This window comes from Schistocerca serialis, chromosome 5 (genome assembly GCF_023864345.2).
Source record: "Schistocerca serialis cubense isolate TAMUIC-IGC-003099 chromosome 5, iqSchSeri2.2, whole genome shotgun sequence".
Classification (NCBI taxonomy): Eukaryota; Metazoa; Arthropoda; class Insecta; order Orthoptera; family Acrididae; genus Schistocerca; species Schistocerca serialis.
The window spans coordinates 32,588,960-32,616,660 of NC_064642.1; the positions used below are offsets into that span (position 1 = coordinate 32,588,960).

The 27,701-nt window shown below is 45.6% G+C and overlaps 1 protein-coding gene across 1 annotated transcript in view; it reads right to left on the reverse strand.

Moving 5' to 3' along the window:
- LOC126481726 (muscle M-line assembly protein unc-89-like) overlaps positions 1-27,701 on the reverse strand; it is a 1,115,867-nt gene that overhangs the window by 486,912 nt on the left and 601,254 nt on the right. Inside the window, exons 35-36 of the mRNA XM_050105679.1 lie at positions 21,872-22,119; positions 9,625-9,794 (exon numbers count right to left, since the gene is read on the reverse strand). Of these exons, the coding sequence (XP_049961636.1) occupies positions 9,625-9,794; positions 21,872-22,119 (418 nt within the window). The remainder of the gene's footprint in view (positions 1-9,624; positions 9,795-21,871; positions 22,120-27,701) is intronic.

A 27,701-nucleotide genomic window follows, 5' to 3' on the forward strand; every position in this document is an offset into this window, starting at 1 on the left:
TTCGCCTGAACCTCAGTGCAGTTCCCCAGGCCGTGGCTAAGCCGTGTCTCCGCCATATCCTTTTCTTCTAGAAGCGCTAGTCCAGCTATTTATACAGGAGAACGTCTGTAAAGTGTGGACGGTAGGTGATGCACTGGCGGAAGTAAGGTCGTGAGGACGAGACGCGGTCGTTCAAATGGCTCTCAGCACTATGGGACTTAACATCTGAGGTCATCAGTCCCCTAGAACTTAGAACTACTTAAACCTAACTAACCTAAGGACATCACACACATCGATGCCCGAGGCAGGATTCGAACCTGCGACCGTAGCGGTCGCGCGGTTCCAGACTGAAGCGCCTAGAACCGCTCGGCCACAGCGGCCGGCAGTCGCGGTCGTGTTCGGGAGCCCAGTTGGGAGAGCACTTGCCCGCGAAAGCCAAATGTCCCAAGTCCAAGAAACTGCCTGCCGCCTGCCAGGAAGTTGCTGCAGATTGAAAATTCGTTCTCGAAAATACACGGTGTTTCAGAATGATTCATCCCATTTCGCACGACTGTATTTTCTCCACGAATAAAGACACAAACTTGGGGTGAACCGTAAATCATGCACCGAAATTAAAAGTTTACTCAGAACCATTTGTATGTTTCCGTTAGGGCTGGTTGTCGGTAGCAATCTATGTAGTGCAGCTAGATCGGTCAGTCGCACTTTACCCAATGTGCGTAGAGGCGATGTGGTTGTAACAGAGCAAGAAAATGCGTTTTGCGTTCTCTGTTCCAACACGTGCTATTCACTTACAACTGTGTGGCGTTATTTTTGTTCAAATGGTTCAAATGGTTCTGAGCACTATGGGACTTAACTTCTGAGGTCATCAGTCCCCTAGAACTTAGAACTACCTAAACCTAACTAACCTAAGGACAGCACACACATCCATGCCCGAGGCAGGATTCGAACCTGCGACCGTAGCGGTCTCGCGGTTCCAGACTCAAGCGCCTAGAAACGCTCGGCCACTTCGGCCGGCTGTTATTTTTGTCGCGCGTATTGGACTGTGAATAGCACAGGGAAATGGGCGGACACATCTAGCATCACACCGTTGGCACCCAAGATCGCGTCCTCTCACGGAATGTGACCTATATTTTTGTGGGAGTCAGCGAACACTCCTCCCTTTCGAATATCGTTGGGTGAATAACGACGTCGCAGAGGAATAACAGTGATTGCAATAGCTCCATAAATGCCGACAAAAGAATAGAACGGATCGGGGTATCGTGTCATAAGTTGTCGTCTGTCCATTTGAGGACACATTGAATATTTGTCAAACGTAAATGAGAAATGTAAACTTTGACCCTTAACTTAACTGTAAAAAGCACCCCGAGGTTGTACCTGGATACATGTAAAAGATACACCATTGTTAAATATGATGGTTCTTTTGAAAGCGTTACTTATGTCGAAGGTATGGTCGTCTGAAATCAGATGGATATTTTTTCTTGAAACCCCTGCATAATTCCCCTTTAAATTCTGGATTCTTTGTTCTTTCTACGCTGTTGTCAGTGTTTGCCCCAGACAGGACGAAATGGATCGTTAGTTTACGCTTTGACCTCAGCCTCTCAGCCCGTAAGTTTCAACAGAAATCTCTTTTCTGACTGTCACCTCAGAACCCGTAAACAAATAAAACCGACACACATCAAGAACTACGTTACGTGCTGCTGCCACGTCTTCGACAGACAGGGACTCATTTATACGTTAATCGTAGATTAAAGGAAAAGGAAAGAAGATGGGGCTGTCCCAATATTTTTTTACCTATAGTGCACAGACTCAAAGCGAGAAGTTTTAGTACAAAAATACAAGACGTTACTAAGGGAAGACTATACCTAGTACAAGGGAACGCTGGCGGATGTAGTTTCTCAGTAGCCAGCTATTAACTGCACTCTTTCTCCAAACAGACACTACTCAGTATCATACTTAAATCAGACGGAAAAGCCATTCATGTAAGGGCTCAAGGTGATCAGCAGCCTTTGGTAAAGGAAACTCAATTACATGTAACCAAAAGTATGCGGAAATTCATTGCGATTCATTTCAGAGAAGCCAGCCGCGTACCTAATACCTATTTTTGCTATTATTACAGAGTTCAACCTCCAGGAAATCTTCGATCATCCCTGAAGCTCGATCAGTATTTGTTACTGGACTGCTAAGGCACGCAAATAATATTCAAACCCATTCCATGTAAGTTCGATGGACTTAGTCGAGGCTTTGATCAGGCCAGTGCAGCAAAGCCGAGAAAAGCGATGAAATTTTGTTTCATTTGTGGGCAGAGCAATATTATCTGATGGGGAAGAGTTCTTACTACAAATCGTTTACATTGTGTAGAAAACATGCAATTAATGGACATGTTTTCATTTTAACATGCATCAAAATTACTATCTCAGGTCAAAATTCAGGAACAGCAACCCCACAACGTAATCAGACCTCCAATGATTTTAGATGTTATCAGAAAACATTACGTAAACACTTTCCGACTTCCCGACAAGTCAACGTACGCCCACCTCCGTTTCAAATTGTGTATTACGGATTCCTTAAAACAATAATGAGGATTATCTGGGATGGTTTCTCTGAAAAGGAGGTGATTGATTTCCATAATCGCTCTTCTGCAACCTGAGTACCTGTTCTGTCTCTAATGACTTCCTCATCGGCTGATCTTTAAATGCTAAGCTTCGTTTTTCCCTTCCTTCTATTAATCAGCTATGTTGGTGTCGGGTTACCGGGAAATATCCTCCATGGTATGAGTTTAACAGAACGACAGCGCTCTATCAGGTACTGAGAAAGGTATTTAGTTTCTAAACGAAGCGTATTTTACACTTTCCTTCTACTATCGCTCTTCTTAGCCAGAAAGTAAGACATTAAAACTTGGAGTCATGTTAGGAAATTTCTGTTTTACCTTGAAACCAAGGAAATCCTTCGAAAGACCGAGAGTTAATGTGGTATATTTTGCTTGTTTGTCGATATGTAATAAGTGTCACTTCCCCACGATGCGGTGACAGTGAAATTATAGTTTGCACTCATTTGTCGAGGTTTTCCAAATGAAATTATGCATAAACCGTCTTAACGTGTATGTGACAACAGTTGCACATATTCTGAGGTTAGAATATATATAATATCAGCACAGAAAACTTGTAAACATTCGAAACTGAAAAGCCAAATGAAACAAGAGCAACTCTATTTGATAGACGAAATAGAAGTAATACATTTTTAATACTGGCATGTTTTCTTAGTTTGTTGATAATATTCTGAAGTAGACACATGTCTTCTCAACAGGTGACACGAAAATAACGGGATGAAATTTGCCGTGTCTCTACTATTCTGGGAAATACTTGGCACGGGCTGCAGCAGCTTTTAGCAGTGAAGTATGCTTGTGTATGTGAGACACTCCTAAACCAGACGTAGCCAGAGTCTTGGCAGAGAGGCTGCGGGCTGTTTCGACCGTAGTACCGTATATTCTGTACAAGCTATCAGTACAAGGCATTACTGTTATTCCATATTATGAAATGAGCACGTTGTCATTTAACAAAGAGAAATCAGGAAAGAGGACTGTACATTGTGATAATTGCTCTGCATATTCTCCAAACAAAGTTCCAAATTTCAAATAGTGAATGATTTTTTTTTTTTAAAAAAAAGGAGAGCATTCCGTAGTCTTGCGAGATGACATGCACAAGGTCTACCAAGAACAATTATTAACTTATCTCAACGTATTGATTAATCAATCTGCTAGAATGGAGTGCCTTTACAACGTAAGAAGAAGTTTGTTTACGGTATAGCCGGTGCTACATAAAAAAACTTTCCGTGATTCTGTTGACCTATCATCTAACTTTGCCTGTGGGAAACTGATTGAGCAGTGTGTTCATCTCCATAATTATTTATTTTAAGCTAAAGTGTTTTAATATGAAGATAAATTTTTTTTCTATCACTTGAGCCTTGTCCCGAAGGGTCAGCCATCGTTAATCGGATGTGGCATGTTAATGGTTAAAAGGTGGCCGGTTGCCCTTCCTGCCGCCACCCCATACTGCCCGGGACGAAATTAGTGTACCCCAACTGTCTGCGTGGAGTGTAATCCATGGAAAAGTGCGAATGTGTTCAGATGTCTGCAAGCCGTGTACCTGAGGCGGAACATGGGGACCAGCCCGGTATTCACCTAGCGGGATGTGGAAAACCGCCTAAAACCATACCCAGGCCGGGCGGCAAAGCGGCCCTCGTCGTTAATCCGCCGGGCGGATTCGATCCGGGACCGGCGCGCCTACATGAGTCCAGGAAGCTGCGCGTTAGCGCTCTCGGCTACCCTGGCGGGTATTTAATATGGAGATAAATAGCGGTTACTAATTTCAGTTACTTACAAAAAACACAAACCAAACAAAGCAAAAAACAGTTATACTCAAAGGGAAAGAAAGGACAAGAAAGATATGTATACTCTGCATCAAGTTCTTCTTTCATGGTCGACTTCCGATTGGAGACTATTTCGGGGGACAATGTTCTGGCGTAATTGAATCACCACTTACAGCTCTGACTGAATGTTTGAGTGACTTCGGCCATTCACTTATGTAATAAAATGGAACACTTACGGCCGTCCTTTGGATGTTATTTATTGTATAGCCACCAGTATCCGTGATTTAGTACGCCATCTTCAGGTCTTAACTGACACTCAGAAGATTAACTCCAATCGGACACACGAATCCATCAGTGGCCAACATCTCTGAACTGCTGTTGTGTCTCCAGTGAATGCTATCGTAATTTTAAGGGCAATGCATTACGTGATCCACAATGTCTTTGCTGTACATGGGATACGGGTCCACTACTTCACGCCACATACGAAACAAGCAGTCAAAGCCACAGATAGATGCTGATGGTTCAAAATTAAATAAGGCGAATTCGTTTTCATCTGCCGGAAATGTTATGGGATGTGTATTTTGGAATGGAAAAGAAATTTGTCTGATCGGTTGCGTAACTAAAACGAACGGCAGAGAGTAAGGGGAAGGGTTGTCATCTCATTTGAAGAGGTGCTCTGTACGTTACGACTCCCGAATGTTGTGGGTTTTTGCCGTGCGCGGTTAGCCGAGCGGTCTAATGCGGTGCTGTCATGGACTGCGCGGCTGATCCCAACGGAGGTTCGAGTCCTCCATCGGGCATGGGTGTGTGTGTTTGTCACCGGCCGGTGTGGCCGTGCGGTTAAAGGCGCTTCAGTCTGGAACCGCGTGACCGCTACGGTCGCAGGTTCGAATCCTGCCTCGGGCATGGATGTGTGTGATGTCCTTAGGTTAGTTAGGTTTAAGTAGTTCAAGTTCTAGGGGACTTATGACCACAGATGTTGAGTCCCGTAGTGCTCAGAGCCATTTTTTGTGTGTTTGTCCTTCGGATAATTTAGGTTAAGTAGTGTGTAAGCTTAGGGACTGACGACCTTAGCGGTTAAGTTCCATAAGATTTCACACACATTTGAACATTTTTTGTTGTTGTGGGTTGATGCAGCTTGTGGAGTGAGTGTAGACATAATAATATATGAGCAGTCTACTACGGACAGATGTTTAGTGGCTATGTAGCCACGTGGCGAATTAAGTGACTTTCAAAGTAGCTTGCTAATCTGTGCAAGACACATGGGTCATACCAAATCGGAGACCACTCCAGAATTCCTCTTTCTGAGTCAACAGTGTCTGGTATGGATCTTCAGAGCGCCGATTCTAGTGTGTGGCATCAGGAAGCCCTTGCTGCCACCACTGTATGGTGACAAGGGCACTACACAGGCTTCAGCAACCGACGACAGGCGTCATGTCCACTGTCTTCACGAGGCCACTCGTTGTGTAGGGTTTTCGTACGTTTTCTGCCGTTGTAAATATTTGACCTTTAATGTACTGGGACAAAGATGGCCGAACCTGCTGCACGAGTAATGGGGGTGATGCCAAGAGGGAGTGGGAGGATGGAAGGAGGGTGCAAAGTGCGATACACAAGTTACGCCTATCACTAGAAGTTGACGGAGAGGGCAAAACTGTAGGGGAAGAGAGAGTTTCTGGCATAAAAAATAACTGCGCAATGTGGTTAGGTCTTAAAGTGCTGCTGTCAGATGAACACATTTGGATAGGACGGGTAATCACGACACAGCCTTCAAATGAGTCGCAAGACTGGTGACCGATAATTAAGGAAAGGATGGGCATTTTGGAGACCTGTCAGAAGTGTACTTCGGAGATGAAGAATGTCGGGTGATATGCGTTGGTACCTTAACGATGTACTCGTGGTCTAGGGGTAGCGTCTTTGATCCATAATCAAAACGTCTTCGGTCCCGGGTTTGATGCCCGCCACTGCCTAAATTTTGATAAATAATCAGCATTGGCGGCCGAAGACTTCCGGCATAAGAAGTCAGCCTCATTCTGGCAACGGCCTTGTCAAAGAGGGCGGAGGAGCGGATCGAGGTTCAGGGCACTCTCTTGTCCTAGGTGTGGGAAAATGCCCCTAAAGGCGGAAGAATCAGCAATGATCAACGACATGAGGATGCAGAAGGCAATGGAAACCACTGCATTAAAGACACGTAACGTGTATCCACAGGACATGTGACCTGTAAATGAAGAAGTGTCATGATGATCTCTCCATTGGCAAAAGATTCCGGAATAGTCCCCCATTCGGATCTCCGGGAGGGGACTGCCAAGGGGGAGGTTACCACGAAAAAAAGATTGAATAATCAACGAAAGGGCAACGTTATACGAGTCGGGGCGTGGAATGTCAGAAGCTTGAACGTGGTAGGGAAACTAGAAAATCTGAAAAGGGAAATGCAAAGGCTCAATCTAGATATAGTAGGGGTCAGTGAAGTGAAGTGGAAGGAAGACAAGGATTTCTGGTCAGATGGGTATCGGGTAATATCAACAGCAGCAGAAAATGGTATAACAGGTGTAGGATTCGTTATGAATAGGAAGGTAGGGCAGAGGGTGTGCTACTGTGAATAGTTCAGTGACCGGGTTGTTCTAATCAGAATCGACAGCAGACCAACACCGACACGATAGTTCAGGTATACATGCCGACGTCACAAGCTGAAGATGAACAGATAGAGAAAGTGTATGAGGACATTGAAAGGGTAATGCAGTATGTAAATGGGGACGAAAATCTAATAGTCATGGACGACTGGAATGCAGTTGTACGGGAAGGAGTAGAAGAAAAGGTTACAGGAGAATATGGGCTTGGGACAAGGAATGAAAGAGGAGAAAGACTAATAGAGTTCTGTAACAAGTTTCAGCTAGTAATAGCGAATACCCTGTTCAAGAATCACAAGAGGAGGAGGTATACTTGGAAAAGGCCGGGAGATACGGGAAGATTTCAATTAGATTACATCATGGTCAGACAGAATTCCGAAATCAGATACTGGATTGTAAGGTTTACCAAGGAGCAGATATAGACTCAGATCACAATATAGTAGTGATGAAGAGTAGGCTGAAGTTCAAGACATTAGTCAGGAAGAATCAATACGCAAAGAAGTGGGATACGGAAGTACTAAGGAATGACGAGATACGTTTGAAGTTCTCTAACGCTATAGATACAGCAATAAGGAATAGCGCAGTAGTCAGTACAGTTGAAGAGGAATGGACATCTCTAAAAAGGGCCATCACAGAAGTTGGGAAGGAAAACATAGGTACAAAGAAGGAAGCTGCGAAGAAACCATGGGTAACAGAAGAAATACTTCAGTTGATTGATGAAAGGAGGAAGTACAAACAAGTTCCGGGAAAATCAGGAGTACAGAAATACAAGTCGCTGAGGAATGAAATAAATAGGAAGTGCAGGGAAGCTAAGACGAAATGGCTGCAGCAAAAATGTGAAGACATCGAAAAAGATATGATTGACGGAAGGACAGACTCAGCATACAGGAAAGTCAAAACAACCTTTGGTGACATTAAAAGCAACGGTGGTAACAATAAGAGTGCAACGGGAATTCCACTGTTAAATTGCAGAGGTGAGAGCAGATAGGTGGAAAGAATACATTGAAAGCCTCTATGAGGGTGAAGATTTGTCTGATGTTATAGAAGAAGAAACAGGAGTCGATTTAGAAGAGATAGGGGATCCAGTATTAGAATCGGAATTTAAAACAGCTTTGGAGGACTTACGGTCAAATAAGACAGAAGGGATAGATAACATTCTATCAGAATTTCTAAAATCATTGGGGGAAGTGCCAACAAAACGACTATTCACGTTGGTGTGTAGAATATATGAGTCTGGCGATATACTGTCTGACTTTCGGAAAAGCATCATCCACACAATTCCGAAGACGGCAAGAACTGACAAGTGCGAGAATTATCGCACAATCAGCTTAACAGCTCATGCATCGAAGCTGCTCACAAGAATAATATACAGAAGAATGGAAAAGAAAATTGAGAATGCGCTAGGTGACGATCAGTTTGGCTTTAGGAAAAGTAAAGGGACGAGAGAGGCAATTCTGACGTTAGGGCTAATAATGGAAGCAAGGCTAAAGAAAAATCAAGACACTTTCATAGGATTTGTCGACCCGGAAAAGGCGTTCGACAATATAAAATGGTGCAAGCTGTTCGAGATTCTGAAAAAAGTAGGGGTAAGCTATAGGGAGAGACGGGTCATATACAATATGTACAACAACCAAGAGGGAATAATAAGAGTGGACGATCAAGAACGAAGTGCTCGTATTAAGAAGGGTGTAAGACAAGGCAGTAGCCTTTCGCCCCTACTCTTCAATCTGTACATCGAGGAAGCAATGATGGAAATAAAAGAAAGGTTCAGGAGTGGAATTAAAATACAAAGTGAAAGGATATCAATGATACGGTTCGCTGATGACATTGCTATCCTGAGTGAAAGTGAAGAAGAATTAAATGATCTGCTGTAAGGAATGAAGTCTAATGAGTACACAGTATGGTTTGAGAGTAAATCGGAGAAAGACGAAGGTAATGAGAAGTAGTAGAAATGAGAACAGCGAGAAACTTAACAACAGGATTGATGGTCACGAAGTCAATGAAGTTAAGGAATTCTGCTACCTAGGCAGTAAAATAACCAATGGCGGACGGAGCAAGGAGTACATCAAAAGCAGACTCGCTATGGCAAAAAAGGCATTTCTGGCCATGAGAAGTCTACTAATATCAAATACCGGCCTTAATTTGAGAAAGAAATTTCTGAGGGTGTACGTCTGGAGTACAGCATTGTATGGTAGTGAAACATGGACTGTGGGAAAACCGGAACAGAAGAGAATCGAAGCATTTGAGATGTGGTGCTATAGACGAATGTTGAAAATTAGGTGGACTGATAAGGTAAGGAATGAGGAGGTTCTATGCAGAATCGGAGAGGAAAGGAATATGTGGAAAACACTGATAAAAGAGAAGGGACAGGGTGATAGGACATCTGCTAAGACATGAGGGAATGACTTCCATGGTACTAGAGGGAGCTGTAGAGGGCAAAAACTGTAGAGGAAGACAGAGATTGGAATACGTCAAGCAAATAATTGAGGACGTAGGTTGCAAGTGCTACTCTGAGATGAAGAGGTTAGCACAGGAAAGGAATTCGTGTCGGGCCGCATCAAACCAGTCAGTAGACTGATGACCAAAAAAAACCTTAAGGGCCAGCGACGGTAGGTTTGACGGGTGCAGTGTGCGGCTGCCAGGGCTCGGGACTCACCGTCGGCCGTGACGTCGGCGCCGTCCTTGGTCCAGGTGACGGTGGGGGCGGGCCAGCCGGCCACCTGGCAGGTCATCCGCACCGGGTAGGTCACCTGCACACGCCGGTCGCGCAGCCGCATCGTGAACTGCGGCGCCGCCTCCACGCCCTCGCCCGCCTCCGCCGCCTCCCTGAAACGAGCAGAGGTGGCGCTGCTCAGTGCGTAGCCTCACTAACGCACGCTGCGACACTGTTGTCGTGCCGTGTCAGTGCTGTGTCCACAGCGTCCTGTGTGATGATTCTGATTGTGTACGGTGCGGCACAGTGTTTGTGTTGTTCAAGAAGAATGGATGTACTGAACCCGGTTCCGGCACGCTGCCCGCTTCCCCGCAGTATCTCTTATAGTACCTACAACAATGAGCCAAAATACTGGGGGTCAATGAGAAACACGAGACCTGCAACGAGCGAGGCCTACGAGAAAGACAGGACGTGGCGCATACGTCACGAAGGTAGTCCTGCGGTCCCTCTCTCGCTCAAATCAGCAGAAAACTACGTTTCTACACCGGTTAACTCGTAACTAGGCGTGTCTGTACAAATGAAAACTGAACCTTCTACTGGAATCCGCTATTATGGAATCTTACTGTTATTAGTCCTATAATGATGGGGAGTCCATGGGCCACCTTCGTGACGTACGCGCCGCGGACTGTCTTTCTCGTGGGCCTCGGCAACAATCCTGTGACGTCACACTAGTCGTCTTGCCCGACATACATCTCGAACGCTCGTCTACGTCCGGGACCAAGCGGGAAATACCCATTAACGTCATATGCTGTCGTCACACTAGTCGTCTTGCCCGACATACATCGCGAACGATCGTCTACGTCCGGGGCCAAGCGGGAAATACCCACTAAAGTCATATGCTGTCGAGAAGTGAGTGTATTTAATCGCGCAGCTACGAAGTATTAAAGTGGTGTCAGATAGTAGCTGTCCCCCAGCCGGAACGGTCGCTGCAACTCATCGAATCTGTAGTGTCACGTGCTGTAACGTACGCAACAGAGCTCGTGTATCCCGTTCCCCCCAAATACCACCTGGGGACTTTGCTGACACATGACGCGGTAAGAAAAGTATAAACACGGAACAGAGACGAATGGGGGGGTCGTTCGAGTGACGATACAGGCTACAAAAGGGGAAATGCACTGACGTAAACGTATTTCACAAGGGGCAAATCCTTGTGCCCTGTCGCCTGGGAAGTACACTACTGGCCATTAAAATTGCTACACCACGAAGATGACGTGCTACAGACGCGAAATTTAACAGACACGTAAAAGATGCAGTGATATGCAAATGATTAGTTTTTCAGAGCATTCACACAAGGTTGGCGCCGGTAGCGACACCTACACCATGCTGACATGAGGAAAGTTTCCAACCGATTTCTCATACACAAACAGCAGTTGATCGGCGTTGCCTGGTGAAACGTTGTTGTGATGCCTCGTGTAAGGAGGAGAAATGCGCTGCATCACAGACAGGAGCGCCACCGATGGCGTAATCAACGACGAACCTGGAGGCACGAATGGAAAAACGTCATTTTTTTGGATGAATCCAGGTTCTGTTTACAGCATCATGATGGTCGCATCCGTGTTTCGCGACATCGCGGTGAACGCACATTGGAAGGGTGTATTCGTCGTCGCCATACTGGTGAATCACCCGGCGTGATGGTATGTGGTGCCATTGGTTACACGTCTCGGTCACCTCTTGTTGGCATTGACGGCACTTTCAACAGCGGACGTTACATTTCAGATGTGTTACCCCACTTGGCTCTACCCTTCATTCGATCCCTGCGAAAGCCTACATTTCAGCAGGATAATGCACGACCGCATGTTACAGGTCCTGTACGGTCCTTTCTTGATACATAAAATGTTCGACTGCTGCCTTGACCAGCACATTCTCCAGATCTCTCACCAATTGGAAACGTCTGGTCAATGGTGGTCGAGCAACAATACGCCAGTCACTACTCTTGATGAACTGTGCTATTCCGTTGAAGCTGCATGGGCAGCTGTACCTGTACATGCCATCCAAGCTCTGTTTAACTCAATGCGCACGCGTGTCAAAACCGTTATTACAGCCAGAGGTGGTTGTTCTGGGTACTGATTTCTCAGGATCTATGCACCCAAATTCCGTGAACATGTAATCACATGTCAGTTCTAGTATAATATATTTGTCCAATGAATACCCGTTTATCATCTGCATTTCTTCTTGGTGTACCAATTTTAATAGCCAGTAGTGTATAAAAATGACCTCGTGTATAACATAGGAAGTTTACGGAGGCTTTTTGCGGATGATGCTGTGGTACATCGAGAGGTTGTAACAATGTAAAATTGTACTGAAATGCAGGAGGATCTGCAACGAATTGACGCATAGAACAGGAAATGGCAATCGAATTTCAGTGTAGACAAGTGTAATGTGCTGCGAATACATAGAAAGAAAGATCCCTTATCATTTAGCTACAATGTAGCAGGTCAGCAACTGGAAGCAGTTAATTCCATAAATTATGTGGGAGTAGGCATTAGGAGTGATTTAAAATGGAATGAGGATATAAAATTAATCGTCGGTAAAGCAGACGCCAGACTGGGATTCATTGGAAGAACCCTAAGGAAATGCAGTCCGAAAACAAAGGAAGTAGGTTACAGTACACTTGTTCGCCCACTGCTCACCGGGGTGGGATCCGTACCAGCTGAGTTGATAGAAGAGATAGAGAAGATCCGACGGAGAGCAGCGCGCTTCGTAACAGGATCATTTAGCAGTCGCGAAAGCGTTACGTAGATGATACATAAACTCCAGTGGAAGACTCTGCAAGAGAACTCTCAGTAGCTCGGTGCGGGCTTTTGTTGAAGTTTTGAGAACATATCTTCACCGAGGAGTCGAGCAGTATATTGCTCCCTCCTACGTATATCTCGCGAAGAGACCACGAGGATAAAATCAGAGAGATTAAAGCCCACACCGAGGCATACCGACAATCTTTCTTTCCGCGAACAATACGAGACTAGGAATGGAAGGGAAAACCGATAGAGGTACTCAAGGTACTCTCCACCACACACCGTCAGTGGCTTGCGGAGATATAGATTTCTCTGACTACACTCGGAAGTTAATGAATGTCAACGATAGATACTGAATACAGAATAATTACAGTTCTCTATTTGGTATTACTGATAAAGACATTAGGCTTGCGAGCTAGAGCAAAATAAATAGAGCGTATGAGAATAGTTTTATATTCAAACAATGTTCTGCAATGGACCACAGTTACTTAATTTCAGTTGCCTCTGGCGAAACATAATTACAAAAGGATTAATATTTCTCCTCGATTGTGATCAAAAGAAGAAGATAATAATACCTACTTTATATTCATTACAATCCAGAGGTCATTTTTCTGGGTTTAAGTCAATGCTTTGACCCAAACAGAACACTAGCAGCCAGACGTTTCACTGTTGTGCCTGTTATTACTGGTTGATGATCTGTCTGTAGACAGTGTCAGCTGGTAGCCACCCGTCATTCTGGGGAGGCTGACTGCGTTGTAGCTGGGGGCAGAACTGGCTGTGGGCAGGCCGTCAACCTCTTCAGAGTCGCTGACGGTCATTGTGTCCAGTACCAAATTGTGTCACAGCAAGTCGAGCACAGAAGTGGTTCTCATAAATCACTGCACCGAAATGTCCTATAACAGGAACATTAGTCCTATACTGATCTAAACATTTGCCACGGGCGTTTCTTTACGTCTGACTCAACTGCTCTCATGCTTCGTTTCACCAAGTGAACTATTTGGTAATAATTTTTGTTGCTGTTCTACAACGCCCTGCGAGCGGTCTAAGGCGCTGCAGTCATGGACTGTGCGGCTAGTCCCGGCGGAGGTTCGAGTCCTCCCTCGGTCATGGGTGTTTGTGTTTGTTCTTAGGATAATTGAGGTTAAGTAGTGTATAAGCTTAAGGACTGATGACCTTAGCAGTTAAGTCCCATAAGATAAAAATAAAAAACAACGCCCTGTTTCCGCATAGTAAAAGACATACCCATACTGCTAAACTATCTCTCTGACGGGATTCCTGTATTATGTTGATTTGTACTCAGTTTCTCCGATATCTGAGAGCCTGTGTTCTGTAGAGTTGCCAATTTGCCATCTGCTTTCGATATTTTCCATTGTCCTGCTAGCTGTTTTTTTTTTGTGGTTTTATGGCGCACAACTACAGTGGTCATTAGCGCCCACTGCTAGCTGGTGCGCAGCAGGTGTTTTTCACTCTCGGACCTGCCCCTACAGGTTGTCCCAGAATGGTCGCGAGAGACTTCGAGGTGTTTTAGAGGGAGTCTTGAGCAACAAATCGAGGATAGGAGCCGGTGGCCGGAAACGTCAGCCAACTGCAGTACAGCGCGTCGAAGCTACAGGCGCCGCCGCCTGCCGCTAGACCACTGCTTCGGCAGCGAACGTTACTTTTTACGCTGACGGGCCGTAAGCAGAACGTCTCACGATGCTGTCTGCTATTCATTGGTCGAGACTGATTCCCACGATCGTCTGCGGAGACCGTGGAGCCAGCTGCTGCGTAGAAACACTTTGTCTCCTACGAATGTGATGCTCTGTTGCTTCGGTGGATCACGGCTTCAGATGCTGGTTTCCATCCGCAGCACATTTTTCTCCTGTGCACCGATAAAACAATGGAGATTTTAAAGGGTTCTAGCAGAAAAATGTACTGCGTATGGAAACCCGTGCCCGAAGCCGTCATCCACCGAAGAAACAGAGCACAGTATTCGTAGGAGACAAGGCAATTTCTACGCAGGAGCTAGATCCATCTTCTAAACCGGCGATAGTGGGCGTCAGTTGCCATGCTCAATAAGAAACAACATTGCGAGGCATTTCGCCTACAGTCAGTCAGAGTACAATCGTTTGCTGCCGAAGGGGTGGTTTAGTGGCAGGCACGGGCGCCTGGATGGCGATTCCTGAAATAGGTTCCTATCCTCGATTTGTTCCTCAAGACACCCTCTACAACTTCAGTAAGTTCGTCAGGACATTTCTGGGACACGCTGTACATCACCGCGCGGGGTGACCGCGCGGTGTGAGGCGCCTTGCCACGGTTCGCGCGGCTCGCCCCGTCGGAGGTTCGAATCCTCCTTTGGGCATGCGTGTGCGTGTGTTGTCGTTAGTTTAAGCTACATTAAGTAGTGTGTAAGCCTAGGGTCCGACGACCTCACCAGATTGGTCCCATAGAACTTACCACAAATTTCCAAATTTTTTACCCTGTATAATGGTCTCCCTTAAGGTGCCCACAGTTTCATATTCCAGCGAGGTACGCCAGCTTTGTGTGGTACTGACCAGTGGTTCTGTGCCTTTATCTGTCTCTGGCTCAAGGCAACAGAGGTCCTTCCTAGCCGAAACATTAGACATACCAGATTTTTCCTTTACATTTTGTTACGTCCTAAAGTCAAAGCGCCGGCACGCCAGTCGGGAACGACAGAGAAGAGATGGCTGTAAGAAGACGTCTGCCAATCGCACAATGACCGACCCCTCTCCAGCACGACAACGCCACAAAAGGGGCCTCTATGTGAAGAGGACATAAGGCCTACTGCTTTCGCATCAAAAGCGTTGTCCAAAGCTCAGTGTAACTATTCACAAATTGAGAAAGAGGCTCTGGCTATTGTGTATGGTGTCACCAAATTCCACCACTATTTGTATGGCAGAAGATTCTACTTAGTAGCGGATTACAAGCCATTGCAATCTTTGTTTCATCCGATTAAACCAGTTCCTGTGCGTACTGACCAACAATTGCAATGATGGGCTTTGTTTTTCTCTCAATAGCAGTACGAGATTGTGTATCGTGAAGCAGCTCAACATGGTAATGCGGATACACTTTCACGTCTTCCGGTTGCCCGTGATACAGAATTTGACGCTTCTGCTGCATCTTGTTGTCACATCGATGCTCAGAATTCTGAATGGCTTCAGTCTTTTCCGCTCAACTATAGGAAAATTGGACAGGCCACGGAAGCTGATTCAGATTTGAACATTTTGCTGAAATACACTCCTGGAAATTGAAATAAGAACACCGTGAATTCATTGTCCCAGGAAGGGGAAACTTTATTGACACATTCCTGGGGTCAGATACATCACATGATCACACTGACAGAACCACAGGCACATAGACACAGGCAACAGAGCATGCACAATGTCGGCACTAGTACAGTGTATATCCACCTTTCGCAGCAATGCAGGCTGCTATTCTCCCATGGAGACGATCGTAGAGATGCTGGATGTAGTCCTGTGGAACGGCTTGCCATGCCATTTCCACCTGGCGCCTCAGTTGGACCAACGTTCGTGCTGGACGTGCAGACCGCGTGAGACGACGCTTCATCCAGTCCCAAACATGCTCAATGGGGGACAGATCCGGAGATCTTGCTGGCCAGGGTAGTTCACTTACGCCTTCTAGAGCACGTTGGGTGGCACGGGATACATGCGGACGTGCATTGTCCTGTTGGAACAGCAAGTTCCCTTGCCGGTCTAGGAATGGTAGAACGATGGGTTCGATGACGGTTTGGATGTACCGTGCACTATTCAGTGTCCCCTCGACGATCGCCAGTGGTGTACGGCCAGTGTAGGAGATCGCTCCCCACACCATGATGCCGGGTGTTGGCCCTGTGTGCCTCGGTCGTATGCAGTCCTGATTGTGGCGCTCACCTGCACGGCGCCAAACACGCATACGACCATCATTGGCACCAAGGCAGAAGCGACTCTCATCGCTGAAGACGACACGTCTCCATTCGTCCCTCCATTCACGCCTGTCGCGACACCACTGGAGGCGGGCTGCACGATGTTGGGGCGTGAGCGGAAGACGGCCTAACGGTGTGCGGGACCGTAGCCCAGCTTCATGGAGACGGTTGCGAATGGTCCTCGCCGATACCCCAGGAGCAACAGTGTCCCTAATTTGCTGGGAAGTGGCGGTGCGGTCCCCTACGGCACTGCGTAGGATCCTACGGTCTTGGCGTGCATCCGTGCGTCGCTGCGGTCCGGTCCCAGGTCGACGGGCACGTGCACCTTCCGCCGACCACTGGCGACAACATCGATGTACTGTGGAGACCTCACGCCCCACGTGTTGAGCAATTCGGCGGTACGTCCACCCGGCCTCCCGCATGCCCACTATACGCCCTCGCTCAAAGTCCGTCAACTGCACATACGGTTCACGTCCACGCTGTCGCGGCATGCTATCAGTGTTAAAGACTGCGATGGAGCTCCGTATGCCACGGCAAACTGGCTGACACTGACGGCGGCGGTGCACAAATGCTGCGCAGCTAGCGCCATTCGACGGCCGACACCGCGGTTCCTGGTGTGTCCGCTGTGCCGTGCGTGTGATCATTGCTTGTACAGCCCTCCCGCAGTGTCCGGAGCAAGTATGGTGGGTCTGACACACCGGTGTCAATGTGTTCTTTTTTCCATTTCCAGGAGTGTACATTTCGCACATCTCGGCTCAGCTGCGCGTGGCCCGTGTTCGTGTCCATTTCTTATTTTACATCTTGTTTTTACCGTACTCCCACCTCGTTATGTTAATTTTCAACTACTGGTGTCACTGAGTTGCTGCCTTGCCTGCCCGTGAGCGGCAGCAGCAGCGCTTTTCGATATAGGCCCTGCCGTATTATCTTTGCTGGACTGCTATTACTTCCCGGTCGTCGTGTGTTGGGAGTTAGTTGGGGACCTGGCAGTGTTTGAGTTGGCACGCGGCTCAAGTTCAGTCGGGGCGCGGCAGCAGTGAGGTGCGGACCGCCATGGCTCGCCCGACACACATCATTGGAGTGGGAACGACTTTGGTTGGTCTTCGGTCGGTCGTCTTGCCGGACGGCGTGTATTTGGCCGGCGATCGCTTATGGGTTGGCTGTGTGTGCCGACGCGTGACTCGTCCCTGTTACTGCACAGTCACTGCCGTTAGCATTGTCTAGTTCTTCGTGCAGTGTTCGTGAAAGTGTGTGTAGTTTGTGTGATTTTTGACTGACAAGTTATTTTAAATGTTGTCGGCGCACTGGCTCTGACCAGTCAGTCGGTTGGGGTGGAGCAGTGAGGAATTCTCGGTGGGGCGTAGTTTGGTCGGGGCCCGCTGTCGGTCTCTACGCTGTGTCGGAGAGTGTGGCGCTGTTCCCATTGCTACGAGGTCCGTGGCTCACCGACCCTGGACACGAAAGTTGAGTTTTGATTTAACCTAACAGCAAGTCAAGACTATTCCCATTGTGTCGTTTGGAGTTCGTTGTCGGCTGTTGGGATATTCCCGCGAGCAACAACGTGGTTTTCAAGGTGGAAAATTCTAGTCACCCTCTGGTGGAGTTTCACTGTATTTGGTTGTTTGAGTTCAAGTGTACCAGCGGAATCTTGTGCCTTGTGGGTGTTAGCGTTTCGGTTACCTGCCCTGGCCGTTGACTTAAATTTCAGGCAGTGTAGTTTCATCGTGTTGTTGCTGTTCAGCACGGTGTCCAGTTTGACAGCTCTATGTATGATTGGTTGTGGGCGCCAATATCTTCTACGTTGTTGCGTTGAACTCCCTGTTGTGCCCTGGTCGGGTAAAGTGAAAGTTATCTTGTCGGTTGGTCCGCTGAGTGTCGTTCGGTTGGGTTGTCGTCGGATCGTGAATGGTTGGCCCGACTGCCTGTCTCACTTAAGCGAGCGTTAGTGTTCGAATTACAGGCCGACCCTCGATCATGTGTGTACTGCCTTATGTTTTTTTTTAATTTGTTGTTGTTGGTACTTGTATGGCTTCTAGCCGATTTTGTGTTTTAAATTAGAGCTGTTTTACTCTTAAGGCCTTCAGTCCAAGTTTATAGTGCTGTTTCACGTAAGCCCTTTGGCAGTTAATTTTTTTTTTAAATTTATAAGTCTTCGGTCTTCAGCCGATTTGAATTTAACTTGTTTACCTTAACCTATTGAATTTTTAAGTCTTCGTCCATTAGCCGGTTTGAGTTTCAGCTGTTTGTTCTTAAGGCCTTCAGCCTAAATTAAAGAACTGTTTCACGTAAGAACTTTGGTACTAAAAAAAATTAATGTTCTGGAATTTTAAGTGTTCGGCCTTCAGCCGATTTGAATTTAACTTGTTTACTTCAGCCTAACTAAAGAACTGTTTTAAGATAAGGCTTGCCCTTAAATTTGTGCTTATGCTTGCGTTTTAAGTTATTGCCCTGCAGCCGTTTTTAAATTAAAGTAGCTTTCAGGCGGTAATTAAGTCCCAAAGATTAAAGCTGTGTGCTTAAAAGATTTTTTTGGGCTCTTGTAATGTTTGATCAAATAATAAAGTTGTATTTTCGGGTGTAACTGACAGCCCCTTATTTTGGCCCCTTTCCACTATTTATTGTATCTGTCTTGTCCTGCGGGTTAAACAGGGCGTCTCATTGGCCTCGCTCATTGCATTTCATAAAGACTGTGTAGTGGACCGATACTTTACGCGATGACGATGTTTGGTTTGTTGGGAGGTCAACTGCGCGCTTATCATCGCCCACAAAATTTCCCAACCTTTGCTCACTCCAAGCTGGCCACTATCATAAATGATGAGGACAACACAAACACCCAGTCATCTCGAGGCAGGAGAAAATCCCTGATCACGCCGGTAATCGAACCCGGGACCCCGTGCTCGGGAAGCGAGAAATCGACCGCGAGGCCACGAGCTCCGGACGATACTTTGTACATCGGCATAGCCTCGCTAAGCAGCAACGTGTGATTCTTATTCAGAATGACAGTGGGCAGCCACGTGTGTTGATCCCCAAAGCTGCGCAAAACGAAGTGTTGCAGTTGCTTCACCGAGGACATAAGTGCCGCGCGCGGCGGGTCGCACACAGTCGATAAGTAGCTTCAAGGCCAGTGACTTCTATAGCAGCATAGAAAATGGTTACTTCGCTTGTACTTTCTATGTAGCAGCGACTTGTGATTGTTTATACTAAAGAAGATTCGTCATTTTGTATACTTGCGACACATCTGTATGATTACAAAGTTAAGTGTCGTAATCTTTTCGTGTTGTAATGAAACTCATTCTACATCTACATCTACATCCATAATCCGCAAGCCACCTGACGGTGTGTGCCGGAGGGTACCTTGAGTACCTCTATCGGTTCTCCCTTCTATTCCAGTCTCGTATTGTTCGCGGAAAGAAAGATTGTCGGTAGGGCTCTGTGTGGGCTCTAATCTCTCTGATTTTATCCTCATGGTCTCTTTGCGACATATACGTAGGTCGGAGCAATATACTGCTTGACTCCTCGGTGAAGGTATGTTCTCGAAACTTCATCAAAAGCCCGTACCGAGCTACTGAGCGTCTCTCCTGCAGAGTCTTCCACTGGAGTTTATCTATGGCGTCCGTAACGCTTTCGCGACTACTAAATGATTGTGTAACGAAGCGCGCTGCTCTCCGTTTGATCTTCTCTATATTTTATATCTGGTACGGATCCCACACTGCTGGGTAGTATTCAAGCAGTGGGCGAACAAGTGTACTGTAACCTACTTCCTTTGTTTTCGGATTGCATTCCCTTAGGATTCTTCCAATGAATCTCAGACTGGCATCTGCTTTACCGATGATTAATTTTGTATGGTCATTCCATTTTATATCACTCCTAATGCCTACTCCCAGATAATTTATGGAACTGCTTCCAGTTGCTGACCTGCTATATTGTAGCTAAATGATAAGGGATCTTTCTATCTACGTATTCGCAGCACATTACACTTGTCTTCATTGAGATTCAATTGTCATTCCCTGCACCATGCGTCAATTCGTTGCATATCCTCCTGCATTTCCATTGTTACAACCTCTCGATATACCACAGCATCATCTGCAAAAAGCCTCAGTGAACTTCCGATGTTATCCACAAGGTCATTTATGTATATTGTGAATAGCAACTGCCCTACGACACTCCCCTGCGGCACACCTGAAATCACTCTTACTTCGGAAGACTTCTCTCCATTGAGAATGACATGCTGCGTTCTGTTATCAAGGAACTCTTCAATCCAATCACACAATTGGTCTGATAGTCCATATGGTCTTAGTTTGTTCATTAAACGACTGTGGGGAACTGTATCAAACACCTTGCGGAAGTCAAGAAAGACGGCATCTATCTGGGAACCCGTGCCTATGGCCCTCTGAGTCTCGTGGACGAACAGCGCGAGCTGGGTTTCACACGATCGTCTTTTTCGAAACCCATGCTGATTCCTACAGAGTAGATGTCTAGTCTCTAGAAAAGTCATTATACTCGAACATAATACGTGTTCCATAATTCTACAACTGGTCGATGTTGGAGATATAGGTGTATAGTTCTGCACGTCTTGTAATGTCTCTTGCAGCGGTCTCTCCGCGATATTTTCAGAAAATTTATAAATTATATAACTCAGTACATATCTCGAAATATCTCTTCTTATCTTACCGATTCCTAAACTTTAATATACGATGATTATCAATGCAAAGTAGTTTCAAGCCCTATTATTCCTTGGAGCGTTTATTTACTCCATCGAATAGCTTCTCTGCTATCTATGTTTTCTCTTATGAAAAGAATGAAGGAGATCTTGCGGATTATCCGTGAAAGAACGAAGATGTATATTTATGTATTGTTGAGCTAGTCCCCATCTTGATGAGATTCTGTATGAGAAGGAATTTAATACATGAACTAAACTAAAGTAAGTGTGTTCACGTATTATTTAACTGATTATTATTGACAGTGTCTGCTTACTACGCTGTGTTGCACGGGATCAGTGGGGAACGTCTGATTTACACTGGACGAACCTGCCGTTTTGTATGCTCAAGATATCCAGTTATTTCAAATAAATAGGCTAACACGGTCTTACCAGCAGATCTCCGGTCTTCCCCACGTGATCACCGAAAGTTAATAATTATATACAAATGTTTCCAGGAGATCGACTGACAATTTTCGTCGCACCGAGACTTCGAAATTGCTTCACTGCCTTATGGAATTTAAGTTAAGCTCAATTTAATCAGGATAGAACAGTATTGAACTGTGTGAATGTGATAAGCCTGCTTTGCGAATGAAAATTCCTGAATATACGCATGATTTTTTTACTATCCTGATCAGTGAAGCTAACTCAGGACGGTGTGAGAAAGTTTTTAAATTTTAGATCACACAAAAAAATATTAAAATCTGTTCGACGTCCCTTCTTGAAAACGGGGGTGACCTGTGCCCTACGATTTGTTTGAATGTTGTGTAGCTATCCGAGAAAGCAGGTTTCCTAGACGCCTAGGCTGGCTTTAACAGGTCTGGCGGGCCGACACTGACTGACCTCTTGAGCTTGGAGTCGGCCTCGAGCAGGCTGGGGTCGTGAACGACCTGCAGGCGGGCGAACGTGGAGACGCGGCCGACGCTGTTGGCGGCGTCGCACATGTAGCGGCCGGCGTCCGCCTCCGCGGCGGCGCGCAGCACCAGCCGGCAGCGGCCGCCCTCCTGCTGGAGCGTCAGCCGCGGCGGGTCCTCCTCCAGCTCGCCGCCGTCGCGGTACCAGCGTACCTCGGGCGCCGGCTCTCCCCGCACCTGCGCAGCCCGCAGCAGAGGCAAGCTGAGTTACAAACATGGAGAGAGCGGAGGCAGAAGTCTCAACAACCTACGGTCAAGTCAGAACAGTGTGCGACTTGCAGGGGGGGATGGAGGGGATTTCCCCCTCTCTGCATCAGACCATCCCCTCCTCTGGTTTTAGTTTATGCATCCCAACCTGGGATGTTTGTTTCCCACGCACTGGAGTAAAACTTTACATATAATTTAAATTTGTGGAGCCGAACACTGAAAGTTTTAAATACAGTCTTACTATTAATACTATTAATATGTTTGCTTATTAATTTTGAAAAAGTGTTATCTAGTAGTTATTGTTGTTGTCTTCAGTCCAGAGACTGATTTGATGCAGCTCTCCATGCATGTAGTAGTTAAGCATTTCAAAACGTTTAGAACTAAATCATCATTAACATGTTTTCATTGTTGCTTTCGTCTAAGGTGCGTCAACCGTTTACTTGCGAGCTTGTATCATGATGGACGAATGTACAACGGTTTCCAATACAACTTGTTTAGTAATATATATACGTTTGTCCTTTGAGGGATTTGCTTGCGATTATTTTTTCGACATTATTGAATGAGAAAGTGGGACAGGAGAATGCATTTTCAGCACACTGTTAGCAGCTCTTGAAAAGTGTGGCATTACAAATGATGAACTAAAAAACCACCTTGTACGTGTCGCAACAGATAGTGGCTCAACAATGCTTGCACCTTACAAAGGCGTAGCCGCTCTACTGCGTAGTCATTTACATGAGGATTTAACTGTCGTTCATTGTATGAACCACAAAATGAAATTAGCTGTCCACAATGTTATGAATGATGTAGCAGATGTATACCATATAAAGGTTTTTTTAGATTCCTTATATTCTGTGTTTTCTCGAAGTCCCAAAAATCAGACTACTACAAAGTGTTTCACAAGAATTATCCTCGCAGCTATTAAAACTAGGCCATATTTTTCGCGTACGTTGGGTTGCTTCCTCATTTAATGCTTTTCGAGCTTTTCTTGAAAGTCACAGTTCTCTAGTCCATCTCTTTGAAAAACTGAGACACAATGGTTCCTGATCAACTCAGGAGAGATCTAAATTTGAAGGTTTACTAAAACATCTCACAAAGTGGCTTTTCTGAATTTGCATACGCGTGAGTAGTTAGTTTCGGCATTAACATATATTTATAAATAACTGTTTATCTATGGGTAACGCCATGGTCCAAGGTGGTAACATATATAATTATACTAACCCCCTAATACATCCCCCCCCCCCCCCCCCCCCCACTGGTAAAAGCACAAATCGCACAATGAGTTAGAAGCAAAGGGATCAACACCGACAGTGCAAAAGGAAGTATACTGCAGGACGCAGAAGAGGGTGCGGCGCGGCACGTTACTTTTTTACCGCCCTGCCAGTGTCCAGCAGTGTCTATTTGTCTCGGCAGAAATTTTTATCTTCTATCCGCACCCAGTGACGCCTAAGGTGACGATGTCACGACGCTCGGTCAGTACCGTTGGATCTTACGAGAACTGTTCGGACGGAGTTCAGTATAATTTAGAGTTTAGTTAGGATTGGATTTTAACTAGGGATGGCGTTTATAGCTGAAACAACCAACTTTTGGTTGTAGCGCTTCTTTTCGTCTCCAGTTTAATTCATCTGTTACAACCGCTCAAAAAAACAGGTTTATGAAATAACCGATTTTCTGTTTCTGTATTGCTATTATATCCAGCAATAACGGTAGACTTCGATGAAAGACTTAAAAGTTGTAGTGAAGGTAAAGCAGTGGGTAATCTCTATATGAGTTTGAGGCTGTTGCAGGAATCGGTTTCAGCGTCTCAATAAAAGATGGTGACGTTGAAGGAGACGGGCGCGGCGACGACGGTAGCAAAACGTCACAAGTCGATGACTTTCCTGCAGCGTCACTTTTGGGTGGTATCAGTTTTTCACCATGAGCAACCACGTCATCAATGTTTTAATTTTAGTATGTCCATTCCTGTGAATGGAGGTCTGAGGGACTTCGGCCGTTTACTTATGTACAGAAAGCTGGCTAAAGCCTGAAATAAGTTCTGCAGAAATTTTTACGAAGTCTCAGACGTTGTTCAGGAAAGATGGATAACGCAGAATTGCTGGTGGAGTGTTTGTGTGTGTCAGTAGTGGTCTATCTTGTAGTGAAGTCGAAGTAGATGCTCCGTGCGAATTGGTATGGGTGGAGGTTATACTTAACAGTCGGACTAAGTTAATAATTGGCTCCTGCTACCGACCCCCAGACTCCGATGATATAGTTACTGAACAGTTCAGAGAAAATTTGAGTCTCGTAACAAATAAATACCCCACTCATACGGCTATAGTTGGTGGGGACTTCAACCTTCTCTCGATATGTTGGCAAAAATACTTGTTCAAAACCGGTGCTAGGCAGAAAACATCTTCCGAGATTGTCCTAAATGCTTTCTCTGAAAATTATTTAAGCAGTTAGTCCACGAACCCACGCGAATTGTAAATGGTTGCGAAAACACACTTGACCTCTTAGCCACAAACAATCCAGAGCTAATAGAGAGCATCATGACTGATACAGGGATTAGTGATCACAAGGTCGTTGTAGCTAGGCTCAATACCGTCTCTTCCAAATCCACCAGAAACAAACGCAAAATAATTTTATTTAAAAAACCGGATAAAGTGTCACTAGAAGCCTTCCTAAGAGACAATCTCCATTCATTCCGAACTGACTATGCAAATGTAGACTAGATGTGCCTCAAGTTCAAAGATATAGTAGCAACAGAAATTCAGAGATTCATACCTCATAAACTGGTAATAGATGGAACTGATCCCCCATGGTACACAAAACAGGTCCGAACGCTGTTGCAGAGGCAACGGAAAAAGCATGCAAAGTTCAGAAGAACGCGAAATCCCGAAGATTAGCTAAAATTTACAGACGCGCGAAATTTGACACGGACTTCAATGCGAGATGCCTTTAATAGGTTCCACAACGAAACATTGTCTCAAAATTTAGTACAAAATCCGAAGAAATTCTGGTCGTATGTAAAGCACACAAGCGGCAAGACGCAGTCAATACCTTCGCTGCGCAGTGCCGATGGTACTGTTACCGACGACTGTGCCGCTAAAGCGGAGTTATTGAACGCAGTTTTCCGACATTCCTTCACCAGGGGAGATGAATGGGATATTCTAAAATTTGAAACACGAACAGCTGCTAGCATGAGTTTCTTAGAAGTAGATACCATAGGGGTTGCGAAGCAACTCAAATCGCTTGATACGGGCAATTCTTCAGGTCAAGATTGTATACCGATTAGGTTCCTTTCAGATTACGCTGATACAATAGCTCCCCACTTAGCACTCATATACAACCGCTCGCTCACCGATAGATCTGTACCTACAGATTGGAAAATTGCGCAGGTCGCACCAGTGTTTAAGAAGGGTAGTAGGAGTAATCCATCTAACTACAGACCTATAACATTGACGTCGGTTTGCAGTAGGGTTTTGGAGCATATACTGTATTCAAACATTATGAATCACCTCGAAGGGAACGATCTACTGATACGTAATCAGCATGGTTTCAGAAAACATCGTTCTTGTGCACGAAGTAATGGCTGCTATCGACAGGGGATCTCAAGTTGATTCCGTATTTCTAGATTTCCGGAAAGCTTTTGACACCGTTCCTCACAAGCGACTTCTAATCAAGCTGCGGGCCTATGGGGTATCGTCTCAGTTGTGCGACTGGATTCGTGATTTCCTGTCAGGAAGGTCGCAGTTCATAGTAATAGACGGTAAATCATTGAGTAAAACTGAAGTGATATCAGGTGTTCCCCAGGGAAGCGTCTTGGGACCTCTGCTGTTCATGATCTATATAAATGACCTGGGTGACAATCTAAGCAGTTCTCTTAGGTTGTTCGCAGATGATGCTGTAATTTACCGGATAGTAAGGTCATCCGAAGACCAGTATCAGTTGCAAAGCGATTTAGAAAAGATTGCTGTTTGGTGTGGCAGGTGGCAGTTGACGCTAAATAACGAAAAGTGTGAGGTGATCCACATGAGATCCAAAAGAAATCCGTTGGAATTTGATTACTCGATAAATAGTACAATTCTCAAAGCTGTCAATTCAACTAAGGACCTGGGTGTTAAAATTACGAACAACTTCAGTTGGAAAGACCACATAGATAATACTGTGGGGAAGGCGAGCCAAAGGTTGCGTTTCATTGGCAGAACACTTAGAAGATGCAACAAGTCCACTAAAGAGACAGCTTACACTACACTCGTTCGTCCTCTGTTAGAATATTGCTGCGCGGTGTGGGATCCTTACCAGGTGGGATTGACGGAGGACATCGAAAGGGTGCAAAAAAGGGCAGCTCGTTTTGTATTATCACGTAATAGGGGAGAGAGTGTGGCAGATATGATACGCGAATTGGGATGGAAGTCATTGTGGTGTCACCGCCAGACACCACACTTGCTAGGTGGTAGCCTTTAAATCGGCCGCGGTCCGTTAGTATACGTCGGACCCGCGTGTCGCCACTATCAGTGATTGCAGACCGAGCGCCACCACACGGCAGGTCTAGAGAGACTTCCTAGCACTCGCCCCAGTTGTACAGCCGACTTTGCTAGCGATGGTTCACTGACAAATTACGCTCTCATTTTGCCGAGACGATAGTTAGCATAGCCTTCAGCTACGTCATTTGCTACGACCTAGCAAGGCGCCATTACCAGTTACTATTGATGCTGTAAAACATGTACCGTCAAGAGCGATGTTCACCAATTATGGATTAAAGTTAAGTATTCCAGAAGATTCGTACGTTTTTTGCTAGTCTCAATTCCTTGTCCTGTTCCAGACCTCACGCCAGCCTGCGTGAGTTTGTGGGTTGGCTGTCTTGCCAATCCACAACAGTCATTAAAGCAAAGACGTTTTTCGTCGCGGCGAGATCTATTTACGAAATTTCAGTGACAAACTTTCTCTTTGGAACGCGAAAATACTTTGTTGAGCCCAGCCTACATAGATAGGAATGATCATCAAAATAAAATAAGAGAAATCAGAGCTCGAACAGAAAGGTTTAGGTGTTCGATTTTCCCGCGCGCTTTTCGGGAGTGGAATGATAGAGAGATAATATGATTGTGGTTCGATGAACCCTCTGCCAAGCACTTAAATGTGAATTGCAGAGTAATCATGTAGATGTAGATGTAGATGTAGAAAGGGATCAACACCGACAGAGCAAAAGGTATTATACTGCAGGACGCAGGAGAGAGGACCGATAGGGGAAAACAGAACACTGAAGGCCTCTACGAGAGGAAAGAACAGCCTGCTGACGTCACAAAAGGACAAATGGGGATCAATTTGGAACACGTAGGTGAATCAGTATTACAGTCACTATTTTAAAGAGCTTCGGAATGTTTGCAATCAAACATCAAACATGAAGGGAAAGTAATATAACATTCCTCTGCGCTTTTCAAAGTAAATGAGGGAAGTGACAACCTAAAGCTTATTCAAGGTAGTTTGTACACTACTGACCTTTAAAATTGCTGCCCCACGAAGATGACGTGCTACAGACGCGAAATTTAACCGACAGGAAGAAGTTGCTGTGATAT